This window comes from Drosophila mojavensis, unplaced genomic scaffold (genome assembly GCF_018153725.1).
Source record: "Drosophila mojavensis isolate 15081-1352.22 unplaced genomic scaffold, ASM1815372v1 contig_80, whole genome shotgun sequence".
In the NCBI taxonomy this organism is placed as follows: domain Eukaryota; kingdom Metazoa; phylum Arthropoda; class Insecta; order Diptera; family Drosophilidae; genus Drosophila; species Drosophila mojavensis.
Genome location: NW_025318906.1, coordinates 7,479,524 through 7,497,179, shown reverse-complemented (window position 1 = coordinate 7,497,179; position 17,656 = coordinate 7,479,524). Strand labels below are relative to the sequence as shown.

General features: G+C 39.9%; 4 protein-coding genes across 5 annotated transcripts in view; 2 read left to right on the top strand and 2 right to left on the bottom strand.

Annotated features, from left to right (window-relative positions):
• Positions 1–86: 86 nt before the first annotated feature.
• LOC6579032 (translin) lies at positions 87–1,311 on the bottom strand. The gene is made up of 5 exons (XM_002004893.4): positions 1,173–1,311; positions 1,024–1,111; positions 863–959; positions 658–773; positions 87–582 (listed from the first exon to the last, which is right to left on the bottom strand). Exons 1-5 carry the CDS (start codon positions 1,245–1,247, stop codon positions 254–256), a joined length of 705 nt encoding a protein of 234 aa, XP_002004929.1. The 5' UTR covers positions 1,248–1,311; the 3' UTR covers positions 87–253.
• A 54-nt stretch (positions 1,312–1,365) lies between these two features.
• Positions 1,366–3,045, top strand: LOC6579031 (peflin). The gene is made up of 4 exons (XM_002004892.4): positions 1,366–1,474; positions 1,537–1,756; positions 2,126–2,269; positions 2,330–3,045. Exons 1-4 carry the CDS (start codon positions 1,466–1,468, stop codon positions 2,554–2,556), a joined length of 600 nt encoding a protein of 199 aa, XP_002004928.1. The 5' UTR covers positions 1,366–1,465; the 3' UTR covers positions 2,557–3,045.
• A 437-nt stretch (positions 3,046–3,482) lies between these two features.
• Positions 3,483–9,966, top strand: LOC122757686. The gene is made up of 2 exons (XM_044010713.1): positions 3,483–3,631; positions 9,126–9,966. The coding sequence occupies exon 2, from the start codon at positions 9,241–9,243 to the stop codon at positions 9,862–9,864; it is 624 nt and encodes a 207-aa protein (XP_043866648.1). The 5' UTR covers positions 3,483–3,631; positions 9,126–9,240; the 3' UTR covers positions 9,865–9,966.
• Positions 9,967–10,267: 301 nt separating this feature from the next.
• The window catches only part of LOC6579016 (longitudinals lacking protein, isoforms F/I/K/T), a 77,939-nt gene continuing 70,550 nt past the window's right edge, over positions 10,268–17,656 (bottom strand). Inside the window, exon 6 of one of the 2 annotated variants that reach the window (XM_032730690.2) lies at positions 10,268–13,016. In XM_032730690.2, coding sequence (XP_032586581.1) covers positions 11,632–13,016 — 1,385 coding nt within the window. In that variant the 3' untranslated portion in view covers positions 10,268–11,631. Of the gene's footprint in view, positions 13,017–16,710; positions 17,491–17,656 lie in introns of those variants that run through there. The other variant, XM_032730700.2, reaches the window with a different exon arrangement.

The window sequence follows — 17,656 nt, the reverse complement described above, 5'->3', positions numbered from 1 at the left end:
CGAAATTGGAACAGCAACCATATGATCGCTACTCGCGACTCATGAGAGCATGTGTATGATGGGGTGGGTACAATAGGGTGACCATGTGCAAGCAATATTTTTATTTTCAAACTCGACTTCATTTGATATAATATTTAAAGATGAAAGACCACTTGTTAACTTACTATCAAAGTTAAAGTTGTACTTAATATGATACTGTCTTTTATGGTGTCCTTTGTTTGATGGAAGCTTAGACTACGCTTATATGCTTAAGTTATTCGGCAGACTCAACTTTAGGCTGTTCCTTGCTTTCAGCTGAGTTGGACAGACCGCGTATGCTGACATCGTAGACAACCTCTTCGATCTTCTTCACATCATATTTCAACGCATCGAAACGCTTGCGCAAGCCATCATTTTTCATATTGAGCAAACGAAAGCCCGTATTTAGATCTCCAATAAAATGGGAAATATTCAAAGGCCGCTCGTAATCACCCATTGTAACGGAATTTGTGGCAAAGCGAGATAGTTCCGAAGCAAGCAACAAGATTCCCAGCAGATAGTCCTCAATATCCAAATGAAAGCCATCCGAATGTTTGGTTTTTACTATTTGCGAAATTAAAATGAAATGCATTAGTATATATAATCGATTAGAATATATAATGTATTAAATTTACTCACAACCAAGCATCTCCGCCGCCGTTTCGCGGGTGACCAAAAAACCCGCCTCCAGGTAAATGACAAGCGCAATTAGAAATATCAAACGCTGCGTAATGTACGTCCAATGATCGGAGTAGCTGTGTGTGTATGTGTGTGTGTGCAGAAGCATAAGCAAAAAAATAGCACAAGAGCCGCCTACACTGGGCTGCACGAATCAAACTCTTACCGGTAATATTGGCCAGGTGGAACCAAGGCAGCCAGTTTCTGATACTTTTCAGCACAGGCTTCAATTTGTTTGCGCGCTGAACTGCAGGCAGCATCAACTGCAAATTAATAAGGCAAATGTAAATTAAAGAGTCTATCATAGTGATAATGATAAGCACTTACTTTTGGTTAAATCACAGTGTATAACTTGCAATTGTATTGTCGCTTCCTTTGCCAAGTGCTCAATTTCTCGCACTACGATGCGTATATTCTGCGGAATACATTTAATTCAGTACGGCTGCAGTCTGGAATTATCTAGCATTGCTACCCACCTCACGCAACTCCTGTTCGTTGTCTATATACTTCTGATAGTTTGAGAAAACTTCCATATTTACAAAATGCGACATTTTTGCTGCGAAATTTTTGTTGTTTATGCCGGCCTCTCGAAAACAAGCGATTTGCAAATATATCGAATAGTAGTGTTGCGTCGCAACCAATTTATCGATATCTACATGACGCACATATGTATATATATCGCACATGTATTTACAGCTGTGCTTTCTCTATCGTGTTTTGTACTTCTGGTCTAACTAATTAACATCAAAGTCGAATTCCATCAAGTAAAATGTCCTACGTAAGTTGATCAATTCACGTATTTCTAATTGGAAAGTCTTTAAATGTATTAATTTTATAAAGGGCGGTGGTTACAATCCTTATGGACAGCAAGGTGGTGGCTATGCTGCCCCTCCAGGAGCCTTTCCACCCCAAAACGCACAAGTTTCACCACAAGCTCATCAATGGTTTGCCATGGTGGACAGGGATCGTTCTGGTCATATTAATTCCACAGAATTAAAGGCAGCTTTGATCAATGGGCGTGGCCAAAATTTCTCGGACAACGCATGCAAACTGATGATAAGTAAGTTGGCCGGCGATGTGAAATAGGGAAATGAGTCAGTGAATCAGTCAGTGCATAAATGGGATGGGAATTCTTATTTGAATAACTGGGGTAGTGGAAAATATTTGTTATTAAGCACAGGGTGGTATCTTTGACTTTGTAACGGCTAAAAGTACATTTAAAATTGCCTTAGTTAATTGCGCATTTAATACAAATAAACATTTATGTGTAGGTAGTAAAATATTTTCCAGCTGACCCTCAGAATCTAAAGACTTGTATATTTGTTTAGAATGACGAATAGAGAGCTTCGCACTAGACAAACATTTTTGGTTTGTTTATTTAACGGTTTATAATGTTTATCACAATTTTTATGTGCTGCCCTCCTTGTAGGCATGTTCGATAACGACGCTTCTGGCACCATCGACGTCTATGAATTCGAGAAGCTCTACAACTACATAAATCAATGGCTGCAGGTGTTTAAGACCTACGATAAGGATGGCTCCGGTCACATTGAAGAGAGCGAACTGACGCAAGGTGAGTTTCTGCAGATAGTATATATAATACATCATGTCATGTAATATGTTTCTTTTACAGCATTCACACAAATGGGCTTTCGCTTTACGCCGGAATTTATAAACTTCCTGGTGAAGAAAAGTGATCCACAGAATCATAAAGAGGTGTCTGTGGATCAGTTCATAGTACTCTGCGTGCAGATACAGCGCTTTACGGAGGCCTTCAGACAACGTGATACCCAGCAGAATGGAACAATTACCATTGGCTTTGAGGATTTCCTGAGCGTCGCCATTGGCTGTTCTTATTAAAGATGACTTGAACTATTTGAAACTCTTATGACCACTCTTGCACACACGCACTCTCAGAGCCTTTTGAAGATAACTAAATATTCCGTTTACCTTTGGTGCATTTGGTTTAAAATCTATCGTTAATTCCCCCCGCTCGCCAATCACATCGTAATCTCTGACACATCGAGTATTGTTAATGCAGTTATAAAGTACAAAACAGCATATTAAAATCAAATATATATTTATAGTTGTAAAAGCAAAAAATGATCGTATTTTATTCAAAGTGTGAGAATATATATATGTGTATGTGTATACAGATTAATGATAATACATGTCTTAGCAGATTTTCTCTTCTCTTTTTCTGACAGTTTGACTGCCAACAAATTCTTTAAAAATGTCTTCATGGAGAAATTTCAATCCATTCGTTGGAAAATTTTTTATCATAATATTTCTACTCAAAATGGCAGTTAAAATATATATATGCATATTTAAAAGTTTATAAAAATACATTTGTATATAAAAAATTTGTTTTTCTTCTTCCTCTTTTTTTTTTTTTTTTTTTTTTTTTTTTGGTTTGGGAATTATATTAAAATTTTCAAGTCATTTTTGTTTTTTTTTTTTGGTCATTGTTAAGGCATTTGGATATTTGCCTTCTGAAATATTATTATATTATTATAAGAAATTGAATTATTATGAATTATTAATTGAATTATTATCGAAATTGTATAGGTTAAGTAATTGAAGCTGAACCACTGTACAGAGAAGTTGTTATTGTACGCGCTAGCACGGGAGTGTCGCTCTCCAAAAGATCGCTCTCTCGCTGCTCGCTGTTAGATGCGCATAGGTGCGCTCTCTACTGTGCAAGCTGCGCTTGCGTTCATGTTAAATTTAATAAATTCAGTACAAAATTGAACACCGGTGCCAGCACTTCGTATATTTCAGAGAGACCGCAAGTTGCTGTCTACTTTTTTTTTATAAATATTATACACTGGCCATCGAAGGACCAGACTCCTTTTGGAAGGACATTTTTGGCGCCCCCGGGTGGACACTCTCTGGAATTGAAGGAAGCTGGATTATGGATTTTGTGGATAATCAGGGAAGTACATAAATACATAGAGCACATAGATGACCAAGTAATGCAAGCCATAAATAAATAAATGCATTACTTGAGACATACAAAATATTAATGTATGTACAATCTACGCCTATGTACATTGTGTTGAGCTTATTTCAAATTGAAATTTAAAAAAAAATAAATAAAAATAATAATAAGGTGCATATTGACCTTTGATCTGCAAATAATTCAATCTCTATTGCCTCGCATAATCCAAGTTTTCTTTGGCGCCGCTAGTGTGTTACAGTTTTTTTTGCTCATTTTCGTCTCGCACTTTCGTTTTGCGCTTGCGCTCACAGCTCGCTCTCGCTCGCACATAAAAGTTCGTTCTCGCTTGCACAGATAATTGCGCTCTTAATTTACGCTCTTCATTTGCATGCGCGCTTGCAATATCGTTTGCACTCGCGCTTGCACTTATAGTTGCGCTCTCGTTTTACTGTCTCGCTTGCACATATTAGTGCGCGCTCACTTTGCGCTCAGTGCATACTCACTTGCAATATCGTTTGCACTCGCGCTTGCACTTATAGTTGCGCTCTCGTTTTACTGTCTCGCTTGCACATATTAGTGCGCGCTCACTTTGCGCTCATTGCATACTCACTTGCAATATCGTTTGCACCCACGCTTGCACACGCAGCAGCGCTCTCGCTTTGCGCTCAAAACGTGCGCTCGTCACTTGGATATATTTTCGCTCAAAACTTGCACTCTCGCTTTGCGCTCATTGTATGAGCTCGATCTGCACTTATATTTTGGCATTCATACCGGCGCGCTCTCGCTTATGAATGCATTGCACTCAGTCGCTCAACAGTCAAATATAACTCAATAGACCACTTGCCCAAATAGTCACTCAACATTTTGGTTGTTGTCTTCGCTATATCGTAACAGTCACTCAAGTATAGTTTAACACTGCCAGCGTAATATATTGAGATTTATTACGATCGCGCGCATTTGTTAACATTCTTGAATTGCTCTTCGCTTGTTGTCATACATTAAGTGAACTTTTATTTGTTTCGATTGAAATTGGTTTCAACTGAGCATCACTTATAGCATCATGACTAACAAGCGAGGAAAGAATAGGTCTATGGACGAGTCATCATCAGAGCGTGTCGAAGCTCTGTTGGCCGTTTACAAAAATGTTACAAACGACATAACACGCATTAATAAATCATTAAAAGATTACACTAAACCAGTAGAGCCATTTGAAATTGAATGTCGACTTGAGATATTGAACCGCTACATAGAAAAGGCCTTTAAGACACAACAAGAGTTGGACGACATTAACGCAGATTTAGTGCCTCGGTCAACGTTAGAAGATTTGTGTGTATCGACAAAGGCACTTCTTATGAAGCGAGGTAGTGATAGCCAACCTAAAAGTGAGAGTCCCGCTAACTCTACAATGATTAGCTCAGTGTCACATTCTAGGAATCTACCGAATATAAAGCTGCCAAAGTTTAGCGGAGAATATTCGGAATATAAGAATTTCATTGGACTTTTTGAGAGTTTAGTCGACAACGAGCCAGGGTTATCAAATATAGAAAAGTTTAACCACTTGTTGTCATGCTTGGACAAAGAAGCATTAGGCACTGTCAAGGCATATCAGGTGACAGATGCAAATTATCCAAAAAGCGTTAGCTGCTTTAAAAAAATGTGTACGACAATCAGTGTCTCATATTTTTTTAACAGCATTTCAAAACTATTTGATCTCCCACACATGTCCGAACCGTCAGCATCATCTTTGCGCATGCTGATAGACTCAGTCCGTGCCATTTACGAATCTCTTTTATCGCTAGGATCTGATAAGCAGATTTCGAATGCCATGCTCATCCATTTGGTAATGATGAAAGTGGACGCTGGCACGCGCTCTAGGTGGGAAGAGAATCTTGACTACAATAAGCTTCCATTGTGGCAAGATTGTGAAGCTGCCTTGAACAGACGGTATCAGCATTTAAGTGCTGAAGACTCATCTGGTCCACGTCGTAAGGTAGCTCAGGATAATAAGAAAAGAATTGGGAAAACTTCTCTAGCTGTCGCTCTGCCAAGTGAGCCGCAGAGTCCCAAATGCGTGTTTTGTAAAAGAACGATCACTTCATTCACTCGTGCTCGTCGTTCGCAGCAATACCTTGCCAGAAACGTTTTACGTTCGCAAAGAGCTATCCGCTCTGTATAAATTGTTTGCGAACAGGACACTCAGTGGCTGCTTGCAAATCAGCCCACTGTCGTGTGTGCTCTAAGCCGCACCATACCATACTGCATAGATACAGCTCTGAAGCGGCTCAAAGTAGCTCAGCAGTTGTATCAGCAGTCCCTCGTGTCACTTCGTCACAGATTTCATCTGTAAATCACGCACGGATAGCCTCTGATCAAGTTCTTTTGGCAACTGCAGTTGTGAAGATAAAAGATCAATCTGGATCTTATCACTTAGCTAGAGCTTTATTAGATTCCGGCTCGCAAGTAAATTTCATAACTGAAGAACTGGCAAAACAGTTGAAATTAAAACGGCAAAGATCTGGGATTCAATTGTTGGGCATTGCTAATTGTCAGTCATCTGTTCGGCACAGCGTTCAAACTTCGATAGCGTCCCGAACGGACGACATAGAAACCGAACAGACTTTGGTGTGTTACGTTCCATTTCGTCGTATCAACCAGAGAAGCACACTGAAGAGATCAAGGTACCTGATAATGTACAATTAGCTGATCCTCAATTCCACAAGCCGCAACGTATTGATTTGTTGCTCGGTGCTGATATCTTTTTTGATATATTAAGAGAAGGCAAAATAAAAGGATCCGATAACAACCCAACATTGCAATTGACTGCCTTTGGTTGGATTGTATCTGGTCGCTGCCGAACATTGAATGCAGCTACTAGTTCGTCGACTTTCATTAGCGTCGTAAACGACGACATAGCTATAGATTCAATAGTTCGCAAGTTCTGGGAGTTGGAAGAAAAGCCAAATACAATTAATTCGAATTTGTATACCCCAGAGCAACAACTGTGCGAGAAGTCATTTGTGGAGACTATTTGCCAAACTACCTCGGGTCGTTTCAGAGTGTCGCTGCCATTCAAATCAAGCCCACATTGTCTTGGTACGTCTTACGACACAGCCAAGCGACGATTTCTGGCCTTGGAAAGAAGAATGAGCAAGCAAGAAGACATTCGGCCAATGTATATTGACTTTATGAAAGAATACTTGGCCTTGGGTCACATGAGCCCAACTAACAATCAAATTCCGAGAGAGCCGCATTATTTCATCCCATATCAATGCGTGCTAAGACCGCACAGCGCATCCACTAAACTTCGAGTAGTGTTTGATGCCTCTAGCAAGTCCTCCTCTCAATTGTCGCTGAATGATCTACTCATGGTGGGTCCGACCATCCAGCCGCAGTTATGGGAGACTTTGCTAAGATTTCGACTTCGTCCTTGGGCTGCTACAGCAGACATCGCTAAAATGTACCGTCAAATTGAACTTGACGAGTCCCACCGCAACTTTCAACTTATTGTGTGGAGGGAAACGCCCACTGATCCGTTACAAATCTTTCGATTAAACACAGTAACGTACGGGACAGCGACTGCTCCATTCTTAGCAATTCGATGTTTAAAACATCTAAGCGACTTGCATGCTTCCACTCATCCAGCTGCTGCAAGATCGTTAGCCCGAGATTTCTATGTTGATGACCTGTTGACAGGAGCAGATAGCGTCGAAGAATTGTGCTTGTTGCATCGAGACTTGATCGCAATTCTTCAAAAGTTTGGATTTCCTCTCACAAAATGGTCGTCCAATTGTAAACAACTCGCAGCACAACCAGCTAGAAACGATATAGTTATTGGTCATCAAGAGGACACAAAAACATTGGGATTAATTTGGAATCCAATGAATGACAGCTTTAGATATTCCATGAACTGTCCAGTAGAAGTTCAACAGACCAAAAGATCCGTTTTGTCATTTGTAGCAAGGTTATACGACCCCTTAGGTTTGTTAAGTCCGATCGTAACTCGTGCGAAGGTCCTTTTACAGGAAATGTGGTTGCACAAACTTGGGTGGGATGACCAATTGCCTGTTCAAATGAGGCAAGAATTTGAGGCAGTAACTAGCTGTTTCTCAAATCTAAACTCGTTGCATATACCTCGTTACGTTGGCACACTTAAATCGAAAGGATGTCAAATCCATGGATTTGCTGATGCCTCAACGAGAGCTTACGGTTGTTGTTTATACGTAAGAATGCAAACAGATAAGGGTATCACTACCAGGCTGCTAGTCGCTAAATCTAAGGTAGCGCCCTTGAAAACAAAATCTGTTCCGCGGCTGGAGTTGTGTGCTGCAGAATTGTTAGCTACCTTATGGGATGCGGTAAGGAAAGTACTTGATTGTCCTATTAATCAAGTCACATTTTGGTCAGACTCTGAGGTGGTGCTTCATTGGCTGCGAATGCATTCATCTAGCTTGAACACATTCGTTGCTAATCGCGTTGCAACCATCCAAGAGTTGACAACTAATGTATCTTGGCGTCATGTACCAACGAAAGACAACCCAGCAGATATTGTATCTCGGGGATGTTCAGTTGAGGAGCTTAAAACATCATTGTGGTTTTGCGGACCAGGATTTTTAAAGCTCTCTGACACATTGTGGCCAGCCAACCCACAAATCACCCTATCAAAGGAGTTAGAGCTGCTAGAGAAGCGTAGAACTGCAATTACTATGATCGCGGTCGATGAGGTAGCAAATCCTATCGTACATCTTATTGAGTCAACGTCATCATTTTCTAAGCTAATCCGCATCGTTGCCTATATGTTCCGCTTTATCAATGGAAAACAAGAAAGTCATTCTTCACTTGTTCCTACAGCTTCTGAGTTAAGCTTCGCATTCCTTGCAGTTATATCTGTAATTCAACACATTGAATTCAGCGAAGAAATAAAGAAAATAAAGAAGTCAGTCGTGTTGCAACCGTCATTGCAAAAACTGACACCATTTTTGCACCCACATCAGCATGGCAGGCGTATGTTATGGTTGCTACGAGTAGGAGGTCGTTTATTGAAGGCACCATTAGCACATAATGCCAAATTCCCATTGTTGCTTCCAAAAAAATGTCGTTTCGTAACGCTTTATTTGGAGCATTTGCATCACTCTCATTGCCACGCCAATCCCCTAGTACTAATGGGCCTGCTTCGTCAGCAGGTTTGGCTGGTCAATGCTCGACAGGCTTGCAGTGCAGTAGTCCGAAAATGTGTACATTGTTTTCGCTACAAGCCGAAACTCTTATCCCAAATAATGGGCAATCTTCCCGCTGATCGCTTACATGGAAATAGGCCATTTGAGATCAGTGGAGTGGACTTTTGCGGTCCAATACTAGTTTCGCTGGGAATTCGGGGCAAATCGCCAGTCAAAATGTATATTGCCATATTTGTTTGCTTTACTTCGAAGGCAGTGCATCTTGAATTAGTCACCGATTTAACCACAAATTCATTTCTAATGTGTTTATCCAGGTTCGTTGGTCGACGTGGGCTTGTCCGGAAGCTGTACTGCGACAATGCCACCAATTTCGTGGGTGCTGCACGCACGCTGGACCTCAAAGCTACGTTCCATGGCAACACAGCGGACATGGAAATGTTTGCTGCGGAGCGGGGCATGGAGTTTGTATTCATCCCTCCTCGAGCGCCGCATTTTGGCGGCCTTTGGGAAGCGGCGGTGAAATCCGCCAAAGGTTTGCTGCTGAAAGCGATGGGCAGCGCTCGATTACGGCAAGACGAGGTGGCCACCGTGCTGGTCGAGGTCGAGGCCGTGCTCAATTCGCGGCCAATGGTCGCTCCCAGCAGCAACCCCAACGACGGCGAAGTGCTCACGCCAGGGCACTTCCTGATAGGAGCAACGCTCGTGCCGCTGCCAATCGCGTCCACAGAGCCAGTCGACGACGTCAAGCTGACACTATTAAAAAGATGGCAGCTGACATCCAACATCAAGCGTCGATTTTGGAACGACTGGTCAAGGGACTACCTGCTCAGCCTGCAGCAGAAGTCAAAATGGACGAAGGAGAGACAGAACATACAGGTCGGAGCAGTCGTGCTCGTGGGAGAGGACAACGCTCCTCCACAACAGTGGATGCTAGGCGTGGTGACGGAAGCCATAGTCGGAGGAGATGGTAGAGTGCGCGTAATTGTCGTTAAGACAAAAAATGGCACATATAAAAGGGCAATTCATCGCGTTGCACCACTGCCACTCCACTAATACACCATGTTATTGAAGCCCTGCGGCCTTTCAACGCGGCCGATGTTAAGGCATTTGGATATTTGCCTTCTGAAATATTATTATATTATTATAAGAAATTGAATTATTATGAATTATTAATTGAATTATTATCGAAATTGTATAGGTTAAGTAATTGAAGCTGAACCACTGTACAGAGAAGTTGTTATTGTACGCGCTAGCACGGGAGTGTCGCTCTCCAAAAGATCGCTCTCTCGCTGCTCGCTGTTAGATGCGCATAGGTGCGCTCTCTACTGTGCAAGCTGCGCTTGCGTTCATGTTAAATTTAATAAATTCAGTACAAAATTGAACACCGGTGCCAGCACTTCGTATATTTCAGAGAGACCGCAAGTTGCTGTCTACTTTTTTTTATAAATATTATACAGTCATGGTAAAATAAAAACCTAAATATAATTGCTTTCAGTCTTAAAAAGTCAATGTATGATATATAATAATTTGGTTTAAATAATAAATTTGCTGAATCCATAATCTATTGACAATTTTTTTTTATATATAATTTAGAATCTTAGATATATGAATGAATAATCAGTCAAAATTTGTAAATAATATAAATACCTAATATGGCATTGATCGAAGAGATCGTAGATTGGGCAAAATTTAAGGATAAACTAAATAAATAGTTAAAGATCTTTGGGACAAGGTTTGTGAGGATAGTGGAGTGTTGGGCAAGATTTGGATATGATGAGTCTCGTATTTTCTTATTTGTTCTTTTCGGGGTACTTATAGATAGGGTTAGGAATAGATATACCTTGAATTTTTGCATACTAAATATGATATGTTAAAGTAAAATTTGGAAATGGAATCTATTAATACTACTACATAATAAAAGTTGGACAGGATTCGTATATGGGATGTCTCTTCCTTTTTTTTTTTTTTTTTTAATTTTTGTGGAGTATTTATTAATTTTAGAAGAGATTTCTATAGATACGATAAGGCAAAATTCAGATATATAAATAGAGAGATCTTTGGGCATGGATAGTATTTTCTTTTATAATGGAAACTTGGTCAAGATTTTGATATGGTGTTTCCCTTAAGTATTTTCTTTCCTATGTCGAGTCAAATAAAACGCTTAATTTTTGGCATTTTATTATTATAGATAAGGTGGGCTTAGCTTTGAACGTCTTTCCATACGCGGTCCAAAATTGAGATAATAATCGCTTAGTTAAAAAGTCCATACAAAAATATTAAAATATTTGCTTAAGACAGTATAAAATATCAATTTGCAAAATATCAACGTCGACTCTCTGCTTATCTTCTCTTTGTCACAAATTTGTGTTTCTTTTTTTTTTTGCTGGAAATACATTTTCATTAGACTATAAAAAATGGTGTGTAAATAATACGTTTGAAAATGTCATTGACTTAATACTATGTTGGTTTGATTTGTGATTTTGATTATATGCTTGATTAGAATTGTTTGCACTGCTTACAAAAACATAAATTAAAATATTACAATTATACATAAAATATTTAAATTTTTTCAATTCTTTTTTTTTTTTTTTTTTTTTTTTTTTGATGACACACAAAATGACAAGACATAGTTGATATAAATTTGTGTTCATTCTATAGACAAATTAAAAATGAAACATAGACACGCTTCTCCTGTTCCGCAGGATGCAAAGAACAATATCAATTTAAGTGGAAGTTACAATTGTTTCCCCCTGTCGTTGACCCGCCCACATTAGTATTTGTGTTTGTTATTTGGTATGAATCGTAGCTTGTAATTCGCAATCACTTATTGCAGTCAATGATCAGCTTGCCCTGTGAGTCGTCCGATATGGAGCCACTGAGGCTTAACGCACTACCTCCACCGCCCATTCCGCCGCCGCCACCCTCCATTGTCATGGAGTACTTGGAGCGTCGCTTGCTGGGCAGCTGAGGCAGATCCGTATGATGTTTGCGCACATGAACGCCCAGATTACCGCGCTGCTTCGACTTGTACGGACAATAGGGACACTGATGAGCCGGCTCCTTGCCGCCGCATTCGACATTCTCGTGGCGACGCAGCGTCGACTTCCAGCGGTACTTCTTGCCGCAGTGACGGCACTCGTACACGGGCTCCCCATCCAGGCCAATGCCATTGGGGCTGGTGGTGCTGCCATTGCTGCTGCTGCCTCCGTAATCGCTCAACGTGAACTCCAGCTGGCGAAAGGCCTGCGCCTGTGCCTCCTTCATCGAACCCGCTGAGCTATTCGCATTTGAGGTGAACATATTCAGAGCATAGTTGCCGAATTTGCCGCCGCCGATATTGACGCCGCCGGCTGACTGATCCATCAGTTGTATATCTTCAAAGGCACCGTAGCGTGCGTCGTCCTCATCCTCGGTGGAGGAGCCCGGTTCGTTCTCGCACTCCGAGTGGCGCATGTCGCGCTGCTGCTGCTTACGCAACAAATTCTCCAAGATCTTGGTGGGTGTCACCTCGGTGGCATTGCCATTGCTGTCCGGCTCCTCTTTCAAGCGTTGCTGCGGCGTCTGCTGGCGCAGAATCTCTTGCGCCCGCAGCTGCTGCTGGAAGCTGTGCAGCCCGTTGCGCATCAGAGCCTCGGCTATGGCCGCAGCTGGCGGCTTGTGAACAGGTGCCGTGACTGCTGCTGCTGCTGCGGCAGCAGCTGTATTGGCCACCAGCACGGAGGTGGGTATGGCCGTAATGCCGCTGGGCATATTAAGCTCGGCGGGCACCGCTGTCTTCAGTGAGTATTTGAGGCGTGGATGAAATGGTCCAGCGCCAGCGGCAGCGCTCAGTTGTTGCATTTCATCAGCCAGCAAGTTTTTTGAAGCCGTCTCAGAGGCAGCACCATACACAGCGATCGCAGCAATGCTCGATGGTTCCAATGTCTCCGCCGATGTCGGCGACACCTGACCGTACTTACTCAGCTCGACGGCATCCGTTGGCAGCAACTGCTGTGGCTGCTGTTGCTTCGGCGCTTTGGCCGACTTTGTCTTGTAGAATTCGAAGAGCATGTCGGACACTTCGGAGACCGACAAACGCTTGCGACGCGAGGTCGGCAACTGCAGCTTCTGCTCATCGCGCTTCACATTGATTATGCTGCGCTGTAGTCCCCGTTGAATCTCGCCCGCTGGCAAGGTGGGTGCCGTGTTCTCCTTAAGACTGAGATCTGTAGATGAAAACATTTTCGATTAGTTTCAAATTTCTGCTACAAATCAGATTCCTAACAGCTTCAAATATATATATATTTATATATTTATACACACGTATATGTATTCACGATAACACAAATGAAAAAGCAAGTGATGAGTTTTCAACAGAACCTGGATTGCTTGGGTTAGATGCAGCAAATAAAATTTTAAATGTCATTTTAAAAATAAATAAATTTTTGGTTAGTTGTTTAAAAAAGCATGCAAAATTATTAATTAAAAAATATATAAGCAAATTTAAAATTATATTAAAACATAACTTTTGGTTGATAAATAATTATATAAAGCTAAGTACACGTAATTAAAAAATTTATTAATAATTTAAGACACATTAAATAAAAATGAAAAATTTATGGCTGGTTTTCTTTTCTGTATTCCGACATGTTTATTTGCAAATGAAAATGAAAATGAAAATGTTTGTGATTTTTTTTTTTTTTTTTTTTTTGAGTTGATGTTGTGGTGGTGGTGGTGCTTGGTGGTGCTGTTGGTGTTCATGATGGTGGCTGTGATTTGTTTGTACCGTAACCATAAAATTTTGTTTTTAACTCGTTATCTTTACCTGCCGCATATCTAAAAAGATAAAGAAAATAGATTAATGCCAAATTTCTTAAACATTGTCCAAGTATTTCCGTCAAGTTTTTAAATCCATTTTGTCCTCAAGCCAAGCTGAAAAATACAATAAAAAAATTGATTAATTACTTGTATTTAAACAGGTGCTCAAGTGCAGTTTGGCTTTGTGTTGTTGTAGCTTTTATGTAGGCGGAGCTTTAAGAGAAGCTTTAAGTTTACACTCTACACATTTGCACTGCAAGCTGAAGCTTGCTTGAAGCTCACTTTGCCTAGCTAAAAGCAGACGCCCACGCGCAAGCGCGCGGAAAAGCGTCCACACGGCAACACAAACGAAACTGCACTAGACGAGAGCGCAGCTTAACAATTTTCCAAGCACCACAAAGCAGGCAAGCGAAGATCCTCAAATCCCGATGGCAGCGCTGCAGCTGCAACCGATGGCAGGCAAACAAATGCAGCAACTGCAACTGCAAACAGCAACAAATAAAACATTCGGGAAAAATCTAGTTTCGTGTGGCCTGCCTGCCTGCCCTTGTATTGTGGATGTGTGAGTGCGAGCGTGTGTATCTGTGTGTGTGTGTGCGTGTATCTGTTGCTGCTTGAACAGCAAGTGTACCCAAGGCTTAAGGTCTGCTTGATCCGGGTCGGAGTGCGGGTCCTTGATTTATTTTTACTCTTTGCTCATTTTCTCATTTATGTGTTATTCTATTTTCTACCTAACTCGCATTCCTTCTATTTCTGGCATATTCCAGGCAAAACTCTCCCACCAGCAAAACTTTCTCTACAAGCAGAGCGTGTGGGCTGTTCGAGAGAGCGAGCGAGAGGGAGAGAGTGAGAGCGATGGAAAGCATTTGCGCAGGCGCACAGTTTCTATATGTATATGTTTATGTATATGTGTTTGTGTGTATGTATGAGCGTGCTCAAGAGCAGCTTCCGGTGGTGTTTCGGGTGTTTTCTTTCCTACAGCTGTAAGCAAATGCCCATATACATACATAAAATGCGTTTCAAGGTCAGCATATGGCTTATACATATGTATATATAGCACTGAGTGATAAACTTAAGGGAGGGCTTGACAACAAATTAAAGGAATTTCGCTTTTGATACGCAGTTTCCATTAGCTGAACAAATAAAGTTGACAAAGGAGGGCAAACGTAAAGCAAAGTATAATCAGCTTTTGTAATCGCTGAGATGTATGTATGTGTGTATGTGTGTGTATGTAAAGGCTCTCAAAGATCATAGAGTGGTTTCAACTATGATATATACAGAAATAGATATATATGTCAATAGATATATACAAATAAAAATAAAAATATAGATTTTGTATATAGAAAAATATATAGTCAGTGTTATTTGATTATATAGCTTTCAAATTCAGTTAGCTCAATTTATCTATAATTACTAAAGTCTAAATTATTTTATAATCGTTTAGGTATTGTATAAGAAACGTTTCTCAATAACAGAGAAAGCGAAACGAATGTATCTCTAGCTTCTAGGAATTTTGAATTGAAATGCATGTGTATAAAAATAGCTTCAAGACAATAGAAACTAGGCAGACCTTTGGAAGTTCCATATACATACACATGCATACATATACACACACATACATACATTTGTGTATGCATGTGCGTATGTTTAGTGTGTATCCTGTTTACTGGACTTTGCGAAGGCAAAGCCCAAAAGGAAACGAAGAAAATGAAAATGTATAAAAATAAAATTCAGGCACGAAATTGCCAAATGGAAAATTGTTTGGAAATGCGCCGTGGGAAGCACAAAACCAAAAGCAAAAGCAAAAGCCGCTCGACAGGCAACCGAAATACAGAATATAAATAAAACACAAGCCACACAAACAGCGTAGAGTGCTAGAGTGCGAGTAAGAGAGGCAGGGAGACGAGAGCGACAGTAAGATATGTTGATGCTGTGAAACTTATTTTTAGAGTGAAGCCGAGTTTGGAACGTGATTTATCTGCGCACAAATGTTTTTCAAATATTTCCTATGTGGGTGTATTTGAGAGACAGAGAGAGCGAAAGAGAAGGAGAGAGAGAAGAAGAGAGATCCCTAGATATAGATAGGCAACTGCGGCAGTACAGTCCAGTTAGTTGCGCTTTGTGTGGTTGGCCAAATTCGTAATCTGTATATATTGTGCATTCCATTTCAAGGGCAGAAACCACCCCGAACCAGCGACAATAGCTGCAAACCTGTTTTGGTTAAAGGATTAGCCTCAAATCCATTGAAATGCGAAACGAAATGGAATTATATCCATATTTCTTTGCTCTGCCTGCGGAACTCAACAATTTTCCAACTATTTAATTTTAATATTACATATTTACCTGTTACTCCAAAACATAAAATAGGGTTTCCAGCATTCCAATTCAAAAAATAAATAAATCTGTAAAGAAATCAAATTTTAATAAAATATATAAATATAAAAAAAAATTTGTACGTACCAAAAGAAAGATGAGAAAAATTATTGCTTCAATTTTCTGGCATATGGAAATAAATATAAGGAATAAAAAAAAATGTATAACATATTAAATTATATAATTTTATAAAATTTAATTTAACAGATTTTAATTGCTTCAAATTTAGTTTTTATTTTGTATTCTTTTTTTTTTTTTTTGGCATGCGCTTTATCATTTATTTGATTTTATTTGTTTTAGCAACAGGTATAAAAAAGCTTTATTGGTCCAATCTTAAGTTGACTAATTAAGCGCCCAGCTCAGCTAAAATTTAGTCACTTATATCTAGGCTAACAAAATAAGCTAAACTTGTTCAAAAGTCAACGAGAAAATGCTTGAAAATAATTCAATTTTTCAAAAATACATTAGAGTTATATTTGATCTAAGCGAATTTTGGCCTATGCCCAACTAGAGTAATAAGAATAATTACCAGAAGTATATTATATAGTAGTACTAACTAGTTATATAACAACTTTATATGAGCTGTTGCAATAATATGTATATGTAATTTTTGGTCTCAATTTGGTAAATATATAGTGTATATATATTTTTTGTTTCTTTCCTATTTCAATTTGAACTGTACGAAAACTTGGAATCTAAATTTCACTTCGCAAATTCAGCCTTGGCTCCTTTAATAGTATGATAAAAACTTGCATCTCTAGATTGAACTTTATCAATTCCTAATACAATGATGATGATATATATATTAAAAATGATATATAATCAATGAATTATGAAACTACAAATATTTTAACAAATTTTCCGTTTTCTGAATCTACTCTATTATCAAAATTGTTCATAGATTTAAGACTGTATAGAAAACTTAAGTTGTTTAGTCTGGCAAATAGATTTTAGCTTAGCTGATATCTTAGAAAACTCTACGCTTCACTCAAGCAGAAGGCATCTATGTTGCTATAAATGATATAAATCTATTCAATATCTCTTATATCAAAACCGAATGCTCCTTGCGCATATGCTCGTTGAGGAAGGCCTGCGAGCGATAGACGCGTGCGCACAGCGGACATCGATTCGATTCGTACTGTGGTGTGCGCTTGGAGCTCTGGCGGGGCAACTTGCGACCCGCTACGAGGCTGCTGGTGTCAATGTGCAGGTTCTGTGGCAGGTGCGGCACCAGGTGCTGCAGCGAACGAGCCGTCGATATGGAGGCCAATTGCTGTAGGGCTATCAATGCGTCTGTATTGTTAACCAATGGTTTCTTAACATTGTTGTTGCTGTTGTTGTTGTTGTTGCCGCTGCTATTGTTGTTATTGTTGGGCGATTGGCGTTGAGCTGTCGAGGGTTCCTCGTTCTCACTCATCGTTGTCTCCTTGACCTTGGTCAGCTGTTTCGATGTGCTGGGCGTGGCACTGTCCTGGCCACGTAAGTTATACTTCCTCACTGGGCTGCTGACTGCAAAGAGAGAAAACAATTTTGTGGACAAATCAAAATAAAAATATAAATCATAAAAACAAACTAATCGAACTAACCAAAAGTTAAGCAACTTTTTACAGTAATTATTGTAGATAAATTAATGAATAAATTAATAAAATGCACAGATGCATTCATACACACACAC

Coding starts and splice junctions, on each gene's coding strand:
- LOC6579032 (XM_002004893.4), bottom strand. CDS start 1,247: ATGTCGCATTTTGTAAATATGGAAGTTTTCTCAAACTATCAGAAGTAT. Junction 1,112..1,172: donor ACGAACAGGAGTTGCGTGAG/GTGGGTAGCAAT, acceptor TGTATTCCGCAG/AATATACGCATCGTAGTGCG. Junction 774..862: donor CCACCTGGCCAATATTACCG/GTAAGAGTTTGA, acceptor ATACACACACAG/CTACTCCGATCATTGGACGT.
- LOC6579031 (XM_002004892.4), top strand. Junction 1,757..2,125: donor CGCATGCAAACTGATGATAA/GTAAGTTGGCCG, acceptor CCCTCCTTGTAG/GCATGTTCGATAACGACGCT. Junction 2,270..2,329: donor AGAGAGCGAACTGACGCAAG/GTGAGTTTCTGC, acceptor TTTCTTTTACAG/CATTCACACAAATGGGCTTT.
- LOC122757686 (XM_044010713.1), top strand. CDS start 9,241: ATGGAAATGTTTGCTGCGGAGCGGGGCATGGAGTTTGTATTCATCCCT.